Consider the following 17,287-nt stretch of genomic DNA (forward strand, 5'->3'; position numbering starts at 1 on the left):
TGTGCTGGCAGAGCGATTATCACGTATTTAAGCTTTATGGGAGTGCCAAAGAACTCACAGAACTGTGCCCTTACAATCCATTCTAAATATAGAGAAACCATAAAACAAAAGCATGTTCATTCCACGTGAAAAAAGCTGGCGATCACCGTCGATAGACAAGAATTTACTATCAAGGCCGTCGGAAAGCGAGACATGATGTTACATTGCAATTGTAGTTATTTCATTCATCATGATTTCCATTTTTCCTTTTTATTTTGATGTGGTGGCATAATATGTGTACTTTTTTTAAGCATCTCTGATTTGTTCCCTCATCAAATTCAATGCGGATCCGGCCTTGAACCATGCGATTTGACCGGAATTAAAGGTATGGTTAAGTTCAATATCTTCGGTCTTACCATTGGCCTTGTGCAGACGCATGGTGAGGGGTTTGCCTTCTTGGAAATCTGTCAAACCAAGGATATCGACCTTATCGGTAGGTTCCACCTTGTCGTAATCGGCAGGATTAGCAAACGTCAATGGGAGCATGCCTTGTTTCTTCAAGTTGGTTTCGTGGATACGGGCAAACGACTTGGTAATCACGGCAGCACCGTTGAGGAAACGGGGTTCAAGAGCGGCATGTTCACGTGATGAACCTTCACCGTAATTCTCGTCACCTACCACCACCCACCGTACGTGTCTGGCTTTGTAATCACGCGCCGTTTCAGGTACACCGTGGTATTCACCCGTAAAACAGTTCTTGACCTTGTTGACTTCACCATTCTCGGCATTGACCGCACCGATAAGCATGTTGTTGGAGATGTTATCCAAATGACCACGGTACTTCAACCAGGGGCCGGCCATGGAAATATGATCGGTTGTACATTTGCCCTTGACCTTGATAAGGATAGGGATGTCCTTGATGTCTTTTCCGTCCCACTTTTCAAAAGGTTTCAGAAGCTGCAGGCGTTTGGAATTGGGATCCACCTTGACTTCCACTTTGGATCGATCGGCCGGAGGTTCCTGATACGTGTTTTCACCGGTATCATAGCCTCGAGGAGGAAGCTCGTCACCGGTGGGTGGCTTCAATTTGTACGGCTTACCGTCGGCTCCCGTGAGCGAATCGGTTTCAGGGTTGAAAGTCAAATCGCCGGCGATCGTCATGGCGGTGACAATTTCAGGTGAGGCCACAAATGCGTGAGTGGCAGGGTTGGCATCGTTGCGACCGGTGAAGTTGCGGTTATACGAAGTGATGATGGAATTCTTTTCACCCTTTTTCACATCCTTTCGATCCCACTGACCAATGCAAGGACCACAAGCATTGGCAAGGACGACACCACCGGCCTTGGTCAAAACATCCATGATACCGTCACGTTGAATAGTTGCGCGGATCTGCTCGGAACCAGGCGTGATTGTGAATTGTGACTTGACCTTGACACCGTGATCCACCGCTTGCTGAGCCACGGAAGCGGCACGCGTCATATCTTCATAGGACGAATTGGTACACGAACCGATCAAACCCACTTTGAGTTCCTGAGGCCAGTCATTTTCTTTCACAGCGTCCCTGAAGGCGCTGAGTGGCGTCGCCAAATCAGGAGTGAAGGGACCGTTGATATGTGGTTCCAGTTTGTCCAGATCGATTTCAATCAGTTCATCGTATTGGGCACCTTCGTCGGCTTGCAAATTGGGTGCAAAAGCTTCAGCGTATTTGGCGACTTGGTCACGGTTGGTCGCACGTAAATAATCGGCCATACGCTCGTTGAAGGGGAACAGGGAAGTGGTTGCTCCGATTTCAGCTCCCATGTTACAGATCGTACCCATACCGGTACAAGAGATAGAGTCCACACCACTGCCGTGGTACTCAATGATGGCACCTGTACCACCCTTTACGGTCAAGATACCAGCGACCTTGAGAATGACATCCTTGGGCGAGGTCCAACCGTGGAGTTTACCGTGAAGTTTGACACCAATGACCTTGGGGCACTTGAGTTCCCAGGGAATGTTGGCCATGACATCGACCGCATCAGCTCCGCCTACACCAATGGCCACCATACCCAAACCACCCGCATTGGGGGTGTGCGAGTCAGTTCCGATCATCAGACCACCGGGGAACGCGTAATTTTCAAGGATGATTTGATGGATAATACCACTTCCTGGACGCCAGAAACCGATATCGTATTTGGCTGTAGCGGTGGCTAAAAAGTCATATACCTCCTTATTGATTTCAAGGGCGCGTGCCAGATCTTGAGCGCCTCCCACTTGGGCTTGAATCAAGTGATCACAGTGAACGGTAGTCGGTACGGCCACGGTCGGTAAACCGGCGGACATGAACTGCAACAAGGCCATCTGAGCTGTAGCATCCTGGCATGCCACACGATCGGGACGCAGGCGGAGATAAGATTTGCCGCGTTCAATGTCTTGCGTTTCGGGTTCATCCAAATGGCCATAGACGATTTTTTCAGAGTATGTCAGTGGCCGATTCAATCTGCAGACCCAGGTTTCTCAATATGCAGAAAGCAAACAAAAATTTCCAGCGGCGATTCAACTTACCTTCTCTTCACGATTTGCAGGTTATCTTCAATACGCTGGTAATTGATGTATTTATTCTTTTCAAAGTTGGACATGGACACCTTTTGTTTGGCCCAGTTGGTTGAAGCTTGAGCATAGAACCGCGAAGGCACATCTTTTTGAATGGCCTATTTCATAACGTTAACAAAAATTGCATAGGATAAAATTGGCGGACGATTCTTTCCATGCACGTACCTTGGCAATCTTTGTAAAAGCCTTTGTGGAAAGCATTTTCCAGAGGAGGGGGGTGTTTTTTATGTAGAGAAGGGAGAAAAAGAGGAATGAATAGTAGAGGAAAAGGAAGTGTTAAAAAACTGCAATTGAGTAGAAAAGAAAAAATTAGGTGAGGGGTTTTTTTATATGCACACTTTTTTTGCGGGCCAAATTATTTTATGACGTAAAGTTGATGGTAGGTGGCAAATCTTGTGGTTTTTGAACTTTTTTCCCCTTCTCGCCCTCCACCACACCAGTCAATGGTTCGATTATTCATCATGGCTTTTATGCTTCCGTTGTTTATTCATGATGCAGAACATGTTCTGTGTAGACGTCGACAACCAAAAAGAGGGGTTTATTGGGCAGGTAGATAGTACTTAATAGTGACTAGGCAATGTCGTTCAAAAATTTGTAAGTTCATGTGCCACTTTTTTACGGGGAGATACTGCATCACGTCCGTAGCTGGAAAAATGCGACGGAAAAAAATTCGTATATTTCCCTTCTTACCATTTCATCATCCAACAACGCGTGTACGACATATTTATCAGTTTCTTTGCCTCTCTTCACATGCGATGATGGCCCTGTATTGATATTGATGAAAACAACCAAACTCTTATAAAATATCTTTATACTTTTAATTGCAATTCAACTCATATCACAAACTGTAAATTACCACGATAATATTTGCATGTAACCATAATGAAACCCCTGACATGGTGTAATATGAAAAAGCTTTTTGAATTCTGTGTTGGCGTAAATAAATAGGTCGGTGGCTTCTGATCGCTTTTTCGCCCTGCACAAGTCATGTATTTTGAGTTATAACATTGCAAATAGAGCTCTTCATAACCTACCAAGTGCACAATCACACTTGAATACCATACCCTTAATCATTGGGAAAATAAAAAATAAGCAGCTCGCTTGATTTTTCAAACGCAAAATCGGCAGCGCCGAAAACTCTATTTATCGAGAGCATCTTTTTTTTTGTAATTGACTGGAAAGTTGTTTAGAATAAACAAGCTTGACTATGACTGTGATCAGAGAGAGAGTGTGTGTTACTTTTTTCTTGTCGAGTCAAATACGGTGAAGGTGCGCCTGGAACATTAGCCGCTTCAACTTTCCGGTCCGAAGAGTGTGAAAAATTTGGGTGTTCCGAGATGACAAATTTCCGGACCGGATAGCGATTCTCAGAGCCGTTGCCCATGGCTGCAATATCACAACGTCGTAAGGTGGCCTCATAGGATTCTTCCTTTTTAATCCATCCAACAGAGATACAATGGTACGTAGCAACAAAACGTCAGGATGTGCTAGATTACGATGGATGACTAATTTTTATGATACAATAGGGTCGCGTCAGGTAATTTGACATAATTCAACTGGCATCGTTGAGGATATGGCATTCCCATGCGGATGTCCATGCTTTGACATGTCAATGAAACGAAAATTTGGATTCGTAGATGCTCATTTAACCCTTTTCCTATTTTCTTTTTTGTCATCAGAACTAAGACCGTCAAGAAGGCTTCCCGCGTCTTGATCGAAAAGTACTATCCTCGTCTTACGTTGGACTTCCAGACCAACAAGAGAATCTGCGATGAAGTCACCATCATCCAGTCCAAGCGTCTCCGTAACAAGATCGCCGGTTTCACCACCCACTTGATGAAGCGTATCTCTCGCGGTCCCGTCCGTGGTATCTCCTTCAAGTTGCAGGAAGAAGAACGTGAACGCAGAGACAACTTCGTTCCCGAATTCTCTGCTTTGGACACCTCCGTCATTGAAATCGACCCCGATACCAAGGAACTCCTCAAGTCTCTCAACTTTGAGAACGTTCCCGGTGTCCAGGTCACCAACCCCGTCGCTGCCTCGGCCCACTCTGACTTGCGTCGTCCCCGCCGTGACAACCGTGCTCCCCGCAAGGCTGCTGAAGCTTCTGCTTAAATATTCTTACTGTAATCATTTCTCAATATAATTTACAGTGAAAACCCAAGTATTTATCCTGTGTGCCTTGTGTTCTGGAATTGTCTCTTGATTGCAAAATGCGTATGATTGGGCTGAGTATGACTGTGGGTATGCAAAAATCAGCAAAGGTGAACGGTGTGGTTTGATATGTGCCCTTGGACTGAGTATAATAATCAGGCCAATGAATCGTTTGAAAAGCGTCACGTAGTGCTCTGCTTGACGCATATATCCGATTGTTGTTGTTTGTTTGATGCACAGTGACTCAATCTTTACCCGTCTACCCCATTGGATGTGTGCTCATGCATAAATAGCATCGAGTCTTCTTTAAAGTACCTTCTCAAGCCAATGATCATGGAAGAAATGGTGCTGAATAATGACGGAACTGACTTTAGCAGGTCTCGAAATCTTTTCTTCACAACTGTAAAACATACATGCCAAAAGGCTTTTTTTATGATTGTTTCTCCAAGAAACACTGGTTCCATTTGTCGGATGCTCCCTTTATTTGTCAAATCACGCTCCAACGCAGGCAGAAAAGTGCAGGAACCGGCAATCAATCGCACATCTTTTTTGATGTGTGGCAAAAAACACGGATCGGATCGGCGGGTTTGGGAAAGAAAAAAAAATGGGGGTTTGACTGATGTCATGTTCAAATCTGGGAGGAAGGGATCAAAAAGTCACGTGCACTGACGATATTTTTTGCAACAAAAAAGGCTCTTAGATCCCTCTGCAGCCCATTCCAATCACGAAGACAAAAACTTTAGACATGTCGACGGAGCAAGCATCTTCTTCCAATGCTCGGATGGACCATGGGAATTCGTCAATAGTGGAAAACGCCTCGACGGATATTCCCGCAGAGACGGTCGAAAACAACGCAACGGCCATGGAAGTCGACAAGGATACGACGGGATCGAATTGGCCCCGTGTGTCATTACGCGATATTCCCGACACGGACATAAACGCAGAGTCATATACGGTGCCTAACTTGGATCCTGTCGAGCAAAGACAATATATGGAATCGAGACTGACTCAAGCCGAAGTCGACAACGAGCATTCCGCAGGGTATCTTCTCCACAAAGAATGGTATGACCGCTGGCGATGTCTGGACCTTGAAAGCGATCCCACGAAACAAACAGACACATCCGCTGCTGGACGCAACATTGGAACGATTGACAACATGCCTTTACTGGAAGCGGATGGAGTGACTCTCAAGAACGGCCTGCAAAAAGATGTCGACTATATTGTCCTGCCGGCTCGACTGTGGGATTGTTTGTACCAATGGTAAATAATATTACCTTTTTCCTTTCCTTTTATTGTGGCTGTAGCTGTAAGACTAACATGGAATGAAAAAAAAAAAGGCAAGGAGGCGGTGGGCCATGCATGCCAGAAACGGATATCATCTCGGACGCGAGATCAAGTCACGATACCGATCTGGTTCGCCTCAAGCTGTATATAATGGCACCTTGCCCCTCTCTCACTCTGAGCGAATGTCCTACGATTGCCATTTCCGAACAAGCCACTAAGAAGCAGTTAAAGGCGACAATTGTGGATGTCTTGGGGCTGCCATCGACCGCTGAAATTCGAGTGTGGGTTATCGAATCAGAGCCCGACGTGCTTTTTCCACCGTTCGTTGCCGTTGAGGAAGTCAAGACGACGCAATTGATAGATGTGTCAAATGACGCCATAACACAGGAGGTGATGGGTTTGTCGAGTGGAGCGTACGTCGTAGAAATAAAGGACTCCGTCAATGGACTTTACCCTACCGAAAAAGGTGTCATGGAGACTACTGTGCCCGAAGCGGAACCCATCTCGACGACGCCATCTCGACGACGACGATCATCATCTTCCAGTTCAATTTCGAGTCATACTTCGTGGTCTTCGTCTTCGAGTGGACGCGTGAGTCGCGAGTTCCTCAACCTCCGAGCATCCTCGGGTACCCCGCCATTCTCCGTTCCCAATGGCCCAGCAGATGACGCCTCGAAAATCAAAACACCCATGTACGAAAAGGGCGTGTGTGGCCTGTCCAATTTAGGCAATACATGCTTTATGAACTCGGCTCTTCAATGTTTGAGCAATACACCTCAATTGACTGCATGGTTTCTGGGTATGTGAAATGGTGATAAATCGGACGTGACCAAAGGATCGTTTCAATGGATCACTGATTATTCTGCTCAGCGGGAAACGACAAAAAGGACTTGAATAGAGACAACCCGTTGGGTATGCAAGGCCAAGTCGCTGAAGCGTACGGTAATCTGATTGCCAAGTTATGGAGTGGCCACACTGCCAGCGTTGCCCCCAGAGATTTCAAGGTCAGTGACCAAAAGAATGAAAAAAAAAGGCGTATTGGAGCTATTGAAGCATCATTACTCATTAGTCATTACATGATTGTAGTATACGATTGGACGGTTCAATCACGCTTTCAATGGATATCAGCAACATGATTCACAGGAATTGTTGGCGTTCTTGCTGGATGGTCTGCATGAGGATCTAAACCGCATCCTGAAAAAACCGTATGTTGAGCTTCCGGATTTTGTCGGTATGCCGGATCATGAAATTGCGCAGCAGAGCTGGAATTACCACAAGGCTCGTAATGATTCTGTGATTGTTGACCTGTTTCAGGGACAGTTCAAAAGCAAATTGATCTGTAACGAATGTGAAAAGGTGCGTGGACAAGTTTGGTTGTCAGTCATGGAATGAAGTCGTTTATTCGTTTGTGCTAGGTCTCTGTAACCTTTGATCCCTTTATGTATCTATCGTTGCCGCTCCCGATTCAAAGGGAAAAGAAGATCCGAATCACCTACGTCCCTTATGATCCTTCGCAACAAGCTATTTCTATGATTGTGACCATTAACAAAGACAAGAGTGTGGGACATCTTATGAACGAAGTGGCCAAGATGATGGAGATCGAGGATTCATCTACAGTAAGCAGCATGGTTCGCATACGTTTTTATTATATAGTATACTTATGATGATCTCTCTCAGCTACTCCCTGTAGAAATCTTTGATCACAAGATATACAAGCAATTCGCTCTGTATGAACCTGTCAGTAGCATCAACAAGACAGACAATGTACGAGTGTACCAGCTTCCGGTTTCGTTTCCTCAAGGGGTGGTTAAAACAAAGAAAAACGGATCGGCGTTCTCAAGCACGGATGATGAAGACGATACCATGGACGATGTAGATAATGAAGATCGTCATATTATCTTCCCTGTCTATTGCTCAATGACCGATGAAGGCTATTCGAAATCTCAGTACTTCGGTTATCCCATCTTTTTGAGTCTTCCTTGGAAAGCTGCGGACAAAGTGGACAATGTATATCAACTGATCTCGCAGCATATGGAACGCTATACCATCATGAAACTTTTTGAAGAAGTCAAATACACAGCAACCGAGGAAGAAGAGTCATCCAAGGAAAGCACCACTACCGCAAACGAGGTGACTAGTGCTCCTGCTCCCGCCAAAGATGATGCGTCCATGGATATTGATGAAGCTACTACTCCTGTACCGATTCACAACCCTGCCGCGGTCATAGCAGCTGGCGGACGCGAAATGAAGGCCATTCGTAACATGTTTACCATGAGAGTTTTCACTGAAAGACCCAACTATTACCGATCTTCTTCCGAACCTCTTCTGCCTCTGTCTACTCCTTACATGTCGGCAAGTAGCCTTCCTGACTTGGCGGAGCGTGCTGCCAAAGAAGCGGAATTGCAGCGAGAATACGAAAAAGAAAAGGAACAGCAACTGATTGCACCCGACACGGAATCTGTGCCGTCATCCGATGAACAGAACACAGACACCATGGCTATTGCGGCGGACGAGGAAAAACCGGAAGAAAAGGAAAACGAGATGATGAACGCTCAAAGCCCTGAACATAATGATCAGGACAAAGGTCCTCAGACGGACGACGATGATGAGGACGAGGTTGTGGAAGACGCAGCTTCTGTTTTCCAGAGTGGATCCACAGACAGTGGCATGATTTTGCCCGGACCGTTCAAAAAATCCAAGCTTGTGGAACCGCCAAAGAAGAAATTGCGTCGTCAACCACGATGCATTCTTCGTCAAGGAGAAGGCATTATCATTGAATGGAGCAAAACCAAGGCTTGTCAGTTCTTTGGTACAGCAACTCATGGGTCCGGTATTGATGATAAGGGTTTTGAAGACGTACGAGATATCGGTGATCCCAATGCAAAGGATGATGTTGACGAAGAAAAGAAAAAAGTGAGCTTGAGTAACTGTCTGGATGAATTTACCAAGGAGGAACAGCTCAGCGAGGAGGATCTATGGTATTGTCCACAATGCAAGAAGCATCAGCGAGCACGGAAGAAGTTTGACCTCTGGCATTTGCCCGAAATTGTTGTGGTCCACCTGAAGCGATTCAGCCATTCGAGAACGTGGCGAGACAAGATTGACGCGTATATTGATTTCCCCATTGAAGGTCTTGACCTTACCGATCGTGTTCTCGGTTTTAATCCGCCGCAAGATGGCAAGGAAATTGACCAAAAGCTGATTTACGACTTGTATGCTGTCGATAATCACTTTGGAGGTTTAGGTGGTGGCCATTGTAAGTTTGGATGAAACGAGCTGGGGGATATCCTAGTTTGCGGCTAACAACGTTGATTATCTAGATACTGCTTACGCCCAAAATTGCAATGACGGCCACTGGTACAATTTTGATGATTCACATGTTAGCAAAGTCACCGCAACTGATGCACAGGTAAATACATAATGACACCCGCTGTGGGCTCTTTCCGCCATTGAACTAACGAACGAGTATCTACAGACCAATGCAGCTTACTTGCTTTTCTATAAGCGTCGACGGGCGGCCGCCCCAACTGCGGCCAATGATACGGTAGACATGGAGCAAGACGCTGAGAACACACCACAAGAAGAACCCGAAAGCTCCAACGAAACCCCGTTAAATAATGATTAATAGATTATGTCCTACTTTTCCTTTTTTTTTTCCTACACCACAAGAAAACTATAAAAAAGTGAAAAAAAAACACCCTAATCCAAGCATCAAAGCGTCGAGTATATCAAATGCACATGAAGGTTCAAGTTGTCTGCCTTGCTTTTTTTGTAGTATTTATTTATGAAGCGAGCTGATTGTATGTAACGGAAAATTTAAGCAGCCTGCTTCTTAGCCTGAGCAACAGCAGTGCGAGTGGCGAAACGGCGCTAGAAGAGGAAAAAAAGAGTGAGTCAACAACGTTCATCATGTATCCAAATGTGAACTGCGCGATTTACCTGAGCCTTGAACTTCATCAACTTGAAGCGATCAAAGTCGGACAAGTTGGAGCGGACTTGGCGTTGCTCGAGCTTCTTGGCCCAAGCGGTCTTGTTCCAAGCAGCGATGGTTTCGTTCTTTTCCAAGTACTTCTTGACGACCTTCTGGCCGGCAGCGCGAGGAAGACCCTTAACAACGAGGGGAGTCAAGGTCATGCGACGGAAGGGGTAAGCCTGGCGGCTGACACCAGTGGTGGGACCCTCAATGAGCGCACGGTTGTGGTCAACGATATCAACGATGACGGCCAACTTGCCGCTGTCGGCACCGTAGCTAAGGAGGACAACGCGGCCAACTTCGACTTGACGTTTGAAAGCACCTTGCTATAAAAAAGCATAAACAAGAGAGAAAAAACGAAAGCATTGTTAGCATGGGTCATATCCAAACACTAATGCCCGTAATCCATTCACACCCGATTAGCCAGTTCCAGTTCTCGAGATGTGTGTGTCCTTTTTTTTCCCCTCCTCTTCTCGCTTCCACAGCGACTCGATGGCATTATTGACATATCACATTTATCCATCCATCCATCCATTCTCCTCCGCCCACTAGCCAATCTCGTCGTAAGGTGTATCGATGGTATCTCGTGTGAATACATACCACCATGGTTGATATATAGATGGTCAGAGAAAGAGGATGGACTTTGGTCACCGTGAAAAGTAAATTTCAGCAAAGGAGCGTCGGGTCTTGAACTTGGCATTCCGGGCGTATTTTGTCGGACTTGCCGGACCACGTTCGCTTTTTGGCAATCTGCACCTTCCTCTCCTTCAAAGCGACTGCTGTCATCTCGAGCAACCCTGATTTTTGTATGGTTTCTAGTAATAAAAATGATATGAATAGCGCATATCATTTCGTTTAGTCAGACAATGTCGGTTTAAAAGGTCTTGAAGAATATAGTTTCGAAATTCTGGGAATTGAATGCAGGAATTATGGGTGGCTTATGACATAACTTGCAGCGGAAATCAACCACATCAAATGTGCCTATCTTATCATACATCGTTGCAGCCTATGAGCTCCTTGCTTTTCCTTGACATCCCTTGATATTCTGTAATGCGCTTGGTCAGGATAATTGCCGTAGTATCTAGGTTTGCGGGAATATCTGTTAAAGCCAAATACTGTTTGCCTGAGGAAAATATACGCTACATTGGGCTATACAGCTGGCTTCTATCTAAACTCGGCTGCGGCTTCATCAGAAAATGGTGCGAAGCTCTTCTTATTCCAGGGAATTTTTCGTTTCACACGAGCTTTTTTCATTAGTTCAGTAAGCTTTTTGCAAAAGCTTCTTCGACTTATTTTTTATTGGAACCGCAGTCAGATAATCGGTGATTTCAAAACCCATCATCAGTTTCAATAAGAATATTATAAGCCATAAAAAACTTAAAGATCCATGACCTGTAGTTTCTGCAAGCAGTAACCTGTGCCAAGAAGACAGTCATAACCCATCATATGGAGGTGTCGCCCGATGAGGATATGGCAAAAAGTGCGAGTACGAGACAACCGAATCCTTGTAGAAGAAGGCGATAAAAGGAATGAAAAATAGCAAAAAGATAATCGCCGAGGCAGAGTAAGGCGACACTTGTTCAAAACTGAACTCCAGTTCAGGATCAAAAGGGCAGACTGCTATCTCATGAATGAGAAACTGACATGTTGAAGCATTTTATTTGAGAAGTTTAGGACATGGCACCCAGTTACCATAGAAGAAGTATCTCTTGCTCTGGTGTGAACCCAGAACTGTAGTTAATCCGATGAGATATAAGAATATTACTCAGGGAATGTCCTGGATGTAGTAAGCTTAGATAGATCCCCATTTAAAGTTTCCCGGTTAATCCAGTGACATCCTGCTTCATACAGTCGTGGCGCCACAAAAAAGCTGTATCGCGTTATACAACAGTATCTTTGTGAATTGAGATTCTTGAAACATCTATTCAACGGCCACGAAGAAACCAAGCGGACAGCTGCTGATGCCCGCCACGGCTTCCAAAGACAAAAGCAAACTGACAACATAAAAGCGAGGTCAAACATCTGTCCCGTGCTAATTTTTTGCAGCTGCACAATCGGATAGGCCAGTGCCAACATGTAAACAAACATTGGGTGTTATTTCGGGAAAGCCTTCGGGTAAGGCTTTCAAAATAACTCAAAAATTTCTATTTTGAAGATCAATAGAGTTGTTGTCTGTGACGTTGATTGTCCACGTGCAACCACATCCATAGTCATTTGACTCGAACTGTTCTTGTCTCTCGAAATCTTGGCCATGAAGACGATGTATTTCATATGGTTAGCATGTCTATTATATGCTAGTGGCATTCATGGTGAGGTCATTGCGCAAGCCAATCTGTAAACTACGGTCTAACTAACATGTGGCCATTTTAGCAAGTTATCGTCCAGGTAAATTGTCTCTTGGTGCAACATGGTTTTCCTATGAATGTAAATGTAATTCCCGAGTGCAGTTGTTCTGTGGCATGGAATGGGGGATACATGTTGTAACCCCGAGTCCATGGGTAGAGTAACAGCTTTGCTGCAGGATCGTTTACCGGGAATTTTCGTCCACAGCATCCAAATCGGAAGCGACTTGGAAGAGGACCATAAAGCGGGATTCTTTGGGAACTTAAATGACCATGTGTGTACAAGCTGAGCCATTGTTTTCTTCAGCCCGTCTTTTTTTTTTTTGGTTTTGTTCTTGATATGGAACTCCTTTTTTCCGTGAATATCGATATTCTGATGTCGTCTTACGAATAATAGATCGATCTGGCGTGTCAGCAGCTGGCAGCTATACCTGAACTGGCGAATGGATTTAACGCGATTGGGTTCTCTCAGGTAAGAAACGGTGCGGATATGGACGCGATGGACGCGACAAATGATGTTGATGGTGTTATTGTTATTGTTATTGTTGTTTTCTCAACTGTTTTTTCCCGTGTGTACATTCGATTGCTTAGGGCGGTTTATTTTTAAGGTAAAGGAAAAAGGAAACGCTTGGCAACAGAACGTCAAGAAACTGCTAGAAAAGAGTGAATGACCGAATATTTAGAGCATACATCGAGCGGTGCAACGCGCCACCGGTTCATCGGCTGATCACTTTTGGTTCGCCGCACGGAGGTATTGCAAAAGGAAATAGCCTGTATTTTTGTTGATGATGCAATGATTTCATTCATGACTTTTTTGACATGCAACAAAAAAATAACCCTAAAGGTGTATCCGACATTCCCAATTGTATGAATTCCAGGGATTTCACCTGTGCACTAATGCGAACCCTGGTACGGCGTGGCGTCTATTCCGATTACGTACGGCATCATGTTGTACAAGCCCAGTATTTTAAAGATCGGGTGAACAGTCAAGGTAACCAAAAATGAAAGCAGCAGCACTTTTCTGGCTCAGCTACTTTTTTTTTAGTCTGCGCAGCACAAGACAAAAAAAAAAAACTCAACAGGACAATTAGGTTATTTGCAGAAAAATATCTTCTTACCGGATCTGAATAATGAACACTCTGGCAAAAACATATCCTATAAACAACACTTGCTATCTTTGGACAAAATTGTCTTGATCAAATTCTCGGATGACACGATGATCAAACCAGCAGAAACAGCGGTAAGGGCTTTTTAACATGGCGGAGAAAATAGTGTGGACAGAAAAAAAAATTGGGTTGCGGATTCTAGGCCATGGTTGAACTGACATCGAAGGCTTAGTGGTTCTGGATGTATGATCTGAACGGCGACCTCGTACCACTCCAACAACAAGCTCTGTATCGTGACGATTGGTTAGGATTACAGGTGATGGAAAAAGAAGGACGTTTAGAGTTTCTCGTGTGCCCAGGACACCATGTAAGTTGAAAGAAAAAAATGTAAAAAGGGAAAAAGAGAAGAAAGAGAGAAGGATTTGAACAAGGAGAGATCGACAAAAAAAATGGACAGCGATGATAATGGTTTGATGGATGTTTGTAGATGCAAATCAGCGACGAGTATTTGGAGACCCAAGTGATCTGGCCTTACTTGAGCGATCGCGAACAACCGGTTCGTTTAATTGACAATCAGCGCTTATCGTCGTCATGGCCCGTCTTGGCAAAATAAACTCCGTTGATCGCCTTGAAACCAATCTGTGTTGCCAAAAATAGGCATCACCCCTTTTTTATCGAAAATTTCATCGTCATAGACTTGAAATTTTTTTTTTTTTCAACCTGCCTTATAAATAATGTGGATCTTTTTTTTTCAGTTTTTTTGTCCCCTTTTCTTACTTAATCTTGCAACAACGACCATACTTGTTTAGCAGTTTCTTTTCTATATTCTTACAAGATAAAAACAGCAACCTCAAATAATTACGTGAATGAAATTCCAGCCTGTGTTCGCCTTTCTTTTACCTACCCTAGCGCATGCTTTACCGTTGCTCTCGACGACATCCAGCACGACAACGACAAGCAGCGCCACACTGACAGATTGTATCGCCGCCGAATCTCCATTCCCGGTCCAAATCGATCCATTTGCTCAACTTGTCGCAACCCACTGGCAGTTTGAACATCTCGATTCCATTATTTCGAAGACTTACAAAGAAATCTCGACTCAGTTTCAACGTCATGTTCAAATTAATGTGAAGTCATCTCAGCAGGAGGTGTTTCAGTCCTCGAGCTTTAATTCTATCGACACTATGGATGTGGAAATTTTGAAGGCACAAATATTTGGTGCTTTACAGGCACACACCGAAGGCAATCTGCCTTTGGCTTGGGATCGATTAGCCGACCGACTAGGAAAACAAGCGATCGAATCGTTCATTCGCAAACTACTGATTACCCATTGTTCGGATGTCGAGCAAGAGGACCCACTCGCCGACTCGGCCGATCACATCGACTCGAAATGCTTGGCAACCAAAGCTGTCCAGCTGTCATCCGAATTTGATCGATACATCGCCTATCACCTGACGCACATTTTCAAAACATTGGATGAACAAGTGTTGCCAGAGTTACTCGAGCACACTTCAAGGGATCTCGAAGACGTTCTCAATTATTTCAACTCGGCTTTTCTTCAGGGCGAAACCAGCCGGTTAACGCTGGATGTGTTGCCATGGAAATATCAACCTTCCCCGGAAGAAACCAAAAACCAAGAGACGGCCTCTGCCGATACACTTCATGATCGATTGCTTCACCTGGCAACGGAGCCTGTCAGTTATGATCACCATCCGAATGATTTCTTTTCTCATTTTGCATGTCTCGCAAGGGCCTAATGTATTGTATTCCATATTTTTCTGCTGAATGATGTGATGGATTTCTGCCAACCATTGCTTATTCAACTATCCCTTTGTATTATATTCCATTGTATTTCGTACTCTTTTCTTCTTCATCACCATTTTTCTTCAGACTTTTGGGTCTGATGCCGTCTTTCTCCTTTTTTCGGCTCCCTTTGTGTTTTCCTGCTACATATTCCTGTTTTATATAACAACGGTGCATTTCTATATGCCATTTCCATCATTTGCGCATACCCACATTCCTCTCCTTTTATCCCTTTAGACGAGCCTTTCACCATTTTCTCCCTGTTATATCTCCTCGTTTTTTTTTGTATATACCAAAAATACAGTCAATGGAAGATGTTTGCCAACCAAGGCAATCACTAAAATAATAAACATGCATTATCCAATCAATCGCCCTTATTCGTGCATGTGTCTATGTTGGTATAAAAAAAAAGCCTAAATAGCCATCGTCCTACAAAAATGAGCCTTTGAATCACGTTCAACCTTAGTGACGGTGGCGAAACCGAAAATCGATAACAGATTTAAATATAGAAGCTTTCATCGACAAAAAGGAAATTAGCTTATTCTCGAGTCTTATTTATTTTATTTTTGTAGGGGACAAGCGGTCGAAATTTATTGTTATTCTCGGTCTTTTTTAAGACGATTTTTACAGGCATTCAGAAAGTAAAGTCGCTGATTTTGTAGTTTGATATCGTACCAAAAAGATTGCCTGTTCCAGCAACAGTGTCGAGTGATCTAAAAATAAAAAAAGAGAATTGGTTACCAAGGCTCAAAGAATTGATTGCCTTGCTCATTGGTCAAGCTCTTCCAAGCATCAGGTTCATTGTCTAATTTCTGCCAAGTCAAAGAATTGAAGGTCAAACGCCTCCTCACGCTGACTGTTGCTGTCCATATCAGGTTGCTATTTTGTCTTTTATGCTCATTTTAATGGGCACCATTTTTATTTTGTTTGATACGGTCATTAGCTAAAGACATATCGAAGATAAGGCGACGACGTCAAATGAAAGGAAGGCGCAGTCAAGAAATGTAATAAAATCCGGATAAAATCAAGATCCAGTAAAGATATCAAAGACAAAGGGAAAACAAGGAGAAAAGGAAGCCGTGTAAAGATTATTACAATGGAAATCATAAAGAATGCAAATGGTGCACAGCTTCGTTTGGATGTGCCCTTTTATTGGAGTTTGATGGCTAAATTTTAATCATCTGGGATCATATATCGTGTTAACATTTCAAACATGAAATCTCTATCAACGACGAGCTCCGTGAGATGAGGAAACATATCGGAAATTGCTGAATATCACCGTTGTTTGACGACAGGCCACCTTAATCAAGGATCACTAATCTGGTGGGAGAATGGTCGCTGGTGAGTTCTTCTATCAATGTCTTCATTGTGCCTGACACACGTTCCAGCCGGCTCATAATTTCCTCGATTTCATCCGACTTGTCGCGATTCAGCAACTTGTCGGATGCGTTGCAAATAGGTGATACGAAAATGTGTTGCAAAGGCCGCGGGACATCAACTTGTCAATCATTTGTTGGAGAGATCCCAAGCGCTCATTTGGTTTAACCCGCTCCCCACAAGATTATACCCAACGGTTAAATAACTCGTGGAGGCAACGTGAGCTTCATAAAATGGGATATCTTAAGGATTTCCGATAGCAGGGCTTCAAAATCCAAGGTTGCGGCCACGGGGACCACCAGAACGGGAACGTGGTCCATCCGATGTGTCCCTTGAGTTTATCCGATTTGAAGTAGCTGAGAGTAAGATCCTTGCCGTTAGTATCTTTGCTGCTTATTTATGCTAGAAAAAACGTCGGAAGCGGTAGAGGCATCGCAATTTGGCTGTTAGGGTCTGGGGCTCATGTTCTTCATACTGGGTTGCCACAGGAAGGACACCATTGGCACGGTCGAGTTTGCCCTTGGCGGACGTAATCAAGATATCCATGCGCAGCACTTGTCGAACGCGCTCTTCTGTTGGTGCTTGACGTTGAACGTCCTCTCCGTGGTGTTTATGAATAAATAAATGTAAAAACAAAGAAAACATGGGATCTTTTTGAGACTTTGATTTATTGA

General features: G+C 44.2%; 6 protein-coding genes across 6 annotated transcripts; 4 read left to right on the top strand and 2 right to left on the bottom strand.

Moving 5' to 3' along the window:
• Positions 1 to 6: 6 nt before the first annotated feature.
• BYT42DRAFT_605036 (aconitate hydratase) lies at positions 7 to 2,924 on the bottom strand. The gene is made up of 3 exons (XM_051571116.1): positions 2,740 to 2,924; positions 2,527 to 2,672; positions 7 to 2,461 (listed from the first exon to the last, which is right to left on the bottom strand). The coding sequence occupies exons 1-3, from the start codon at positions 2,773 to 2,775 to the stop codon at positions 286 to 288; spliced, it is 2,358 nt and encodes a 785-aa protein (XP_051424081.1). The 5' UTR covers positions 2,776 to 2,924; the 3' UTR covers positions 7 to 285.
• A 913-nt stretch (positions 2,925 to 3,837) lies between these two features.
• BYT42DRAFT_569828 (40S ribosomal protein S17-B) lies at positions 3,838 to 4,692 on the top strand (the record flags this gene model as incomplete). Its single annotated transcript, XM_051568326.1, has 3 exons — positions 3,838 to 4,033; positions 4,101 to 4,111; positions 4,254 to 4,692. Exons 1-3 carry the CDS (start codon positions 4,031 to 4,033, stop codon positions 4,687 to 4,689), a joined length of 450 nt encoding a protein of 149 aa, XP_051424082.1. The 5' UTR covers positions 3,838 to 4,030.
• A 369-nt stretch (positions 4,693 to 5,061) lies between these two features.
• On the top strand, positions 5,062 to 9,721 carry BYT42DRAFT_532706 (uncharacterized protein). Its single transcript, XM_051565435.1, has 8 exons — positions 5,062 to 5,988; positions 6,066 to 6,811; positions 6,883 to 7,016; positions 7,099 to 7,368; positions 7,428 to 7,628; positions 7,690 to 9,268; positions 9,333 to 9,421; positions 9,488 to 9,721. Exons 1-8 carry the CDS (start codon positions 5,474 to 5,476, stop codon positions 9,635 to 9,637), a joined length of 3,684 nt encoding a protein of 1,227 aa, XP_051424083.1. The 5' UTR covers positions 5,062 to 5,473; the 3' UTR covers positions 9,638 to 9,721.
• Positions 9,722 to 9,731: 10 nt separating this feature from the next.
• Positions 9,732 to 10,312, bottom strand: BYT42DRAFT_569830 (ribosomal protein L14-domain-containing protein; the record flags this gene model as incomplete). Its single annotated transcript, XM_051568327.1, has 1 exon — positions 9,732 to 10,312. A coding segment is annotated over one exon (406 nt), but the record flags the coding sequence as incomplete, so codon positions are not given.
• A 505-nt stretch (positions 10,313 to 10,817) lies between these two features.
• Positions 10,818 to 13,824, top strand: BYT42DRAFT_593704 (Alpha/Beta hydrolase protein; the record flags this gene model as incomplete). The annotated part of the gene is given in 10 exon segments (XM_051570721.1): positions 10,818 to 10,826; positions 11,384 to 11,492; positions 12,433 to 12,602; positions 12,725 to 12,799; positions 12,919 to 12,935; positions 13,011 to 13,078; positions 13,172 to 13,318; positions 13,419 to 13,567; positions 13,666 to 13,800; positions 13,813 to 13,824. The coding sequence occupies 10 exon segments, from the start codon at positions 10,818 to 10,820 to the stop codon at positions 13,822 to 13,824; spliced, it is 891 nt and encodes a 296-aa protein (XP_051424085.1).
• Positions 13,825 to 14,199: 375 nt separating this feature from the next.
• On the top strand, positions 14,200 to 15,603 carry BYT42DRAFT_569851 (uncharacterized protein). The gene has a single exon (XM_051568328.1). The coding sequence runs from the start codon at positions 14,300 to 14,302 to the stop codon at positions 15,188 to 15,190; it is 891 nt and encodes a 296-aa protein (XP_051424086.1). The 5' UTR covers positions 14,200 to 14,299; the 3' UTR covers positions 15,191 to 15,603.
• The last annotated feature ends 1,684 nt before the right edge of the window (positions 15,604 to 17,287 follow it).

The sequence above is a fragment of the Radiomyces spectabilis genome, assembly GCF_025331425.1.
Source record: "Radiomyces spectabilis strain NRRL 2753 chromosome Unknown BYT42scaffold_6, whole genome shotgun sequence".
NCBI lineage: Eukaryota > Fungi > Mucoromycota > Mucoromycetes > Mucorales > Radiomycetaceae > Radiomyces > Radiomyces spectabilis.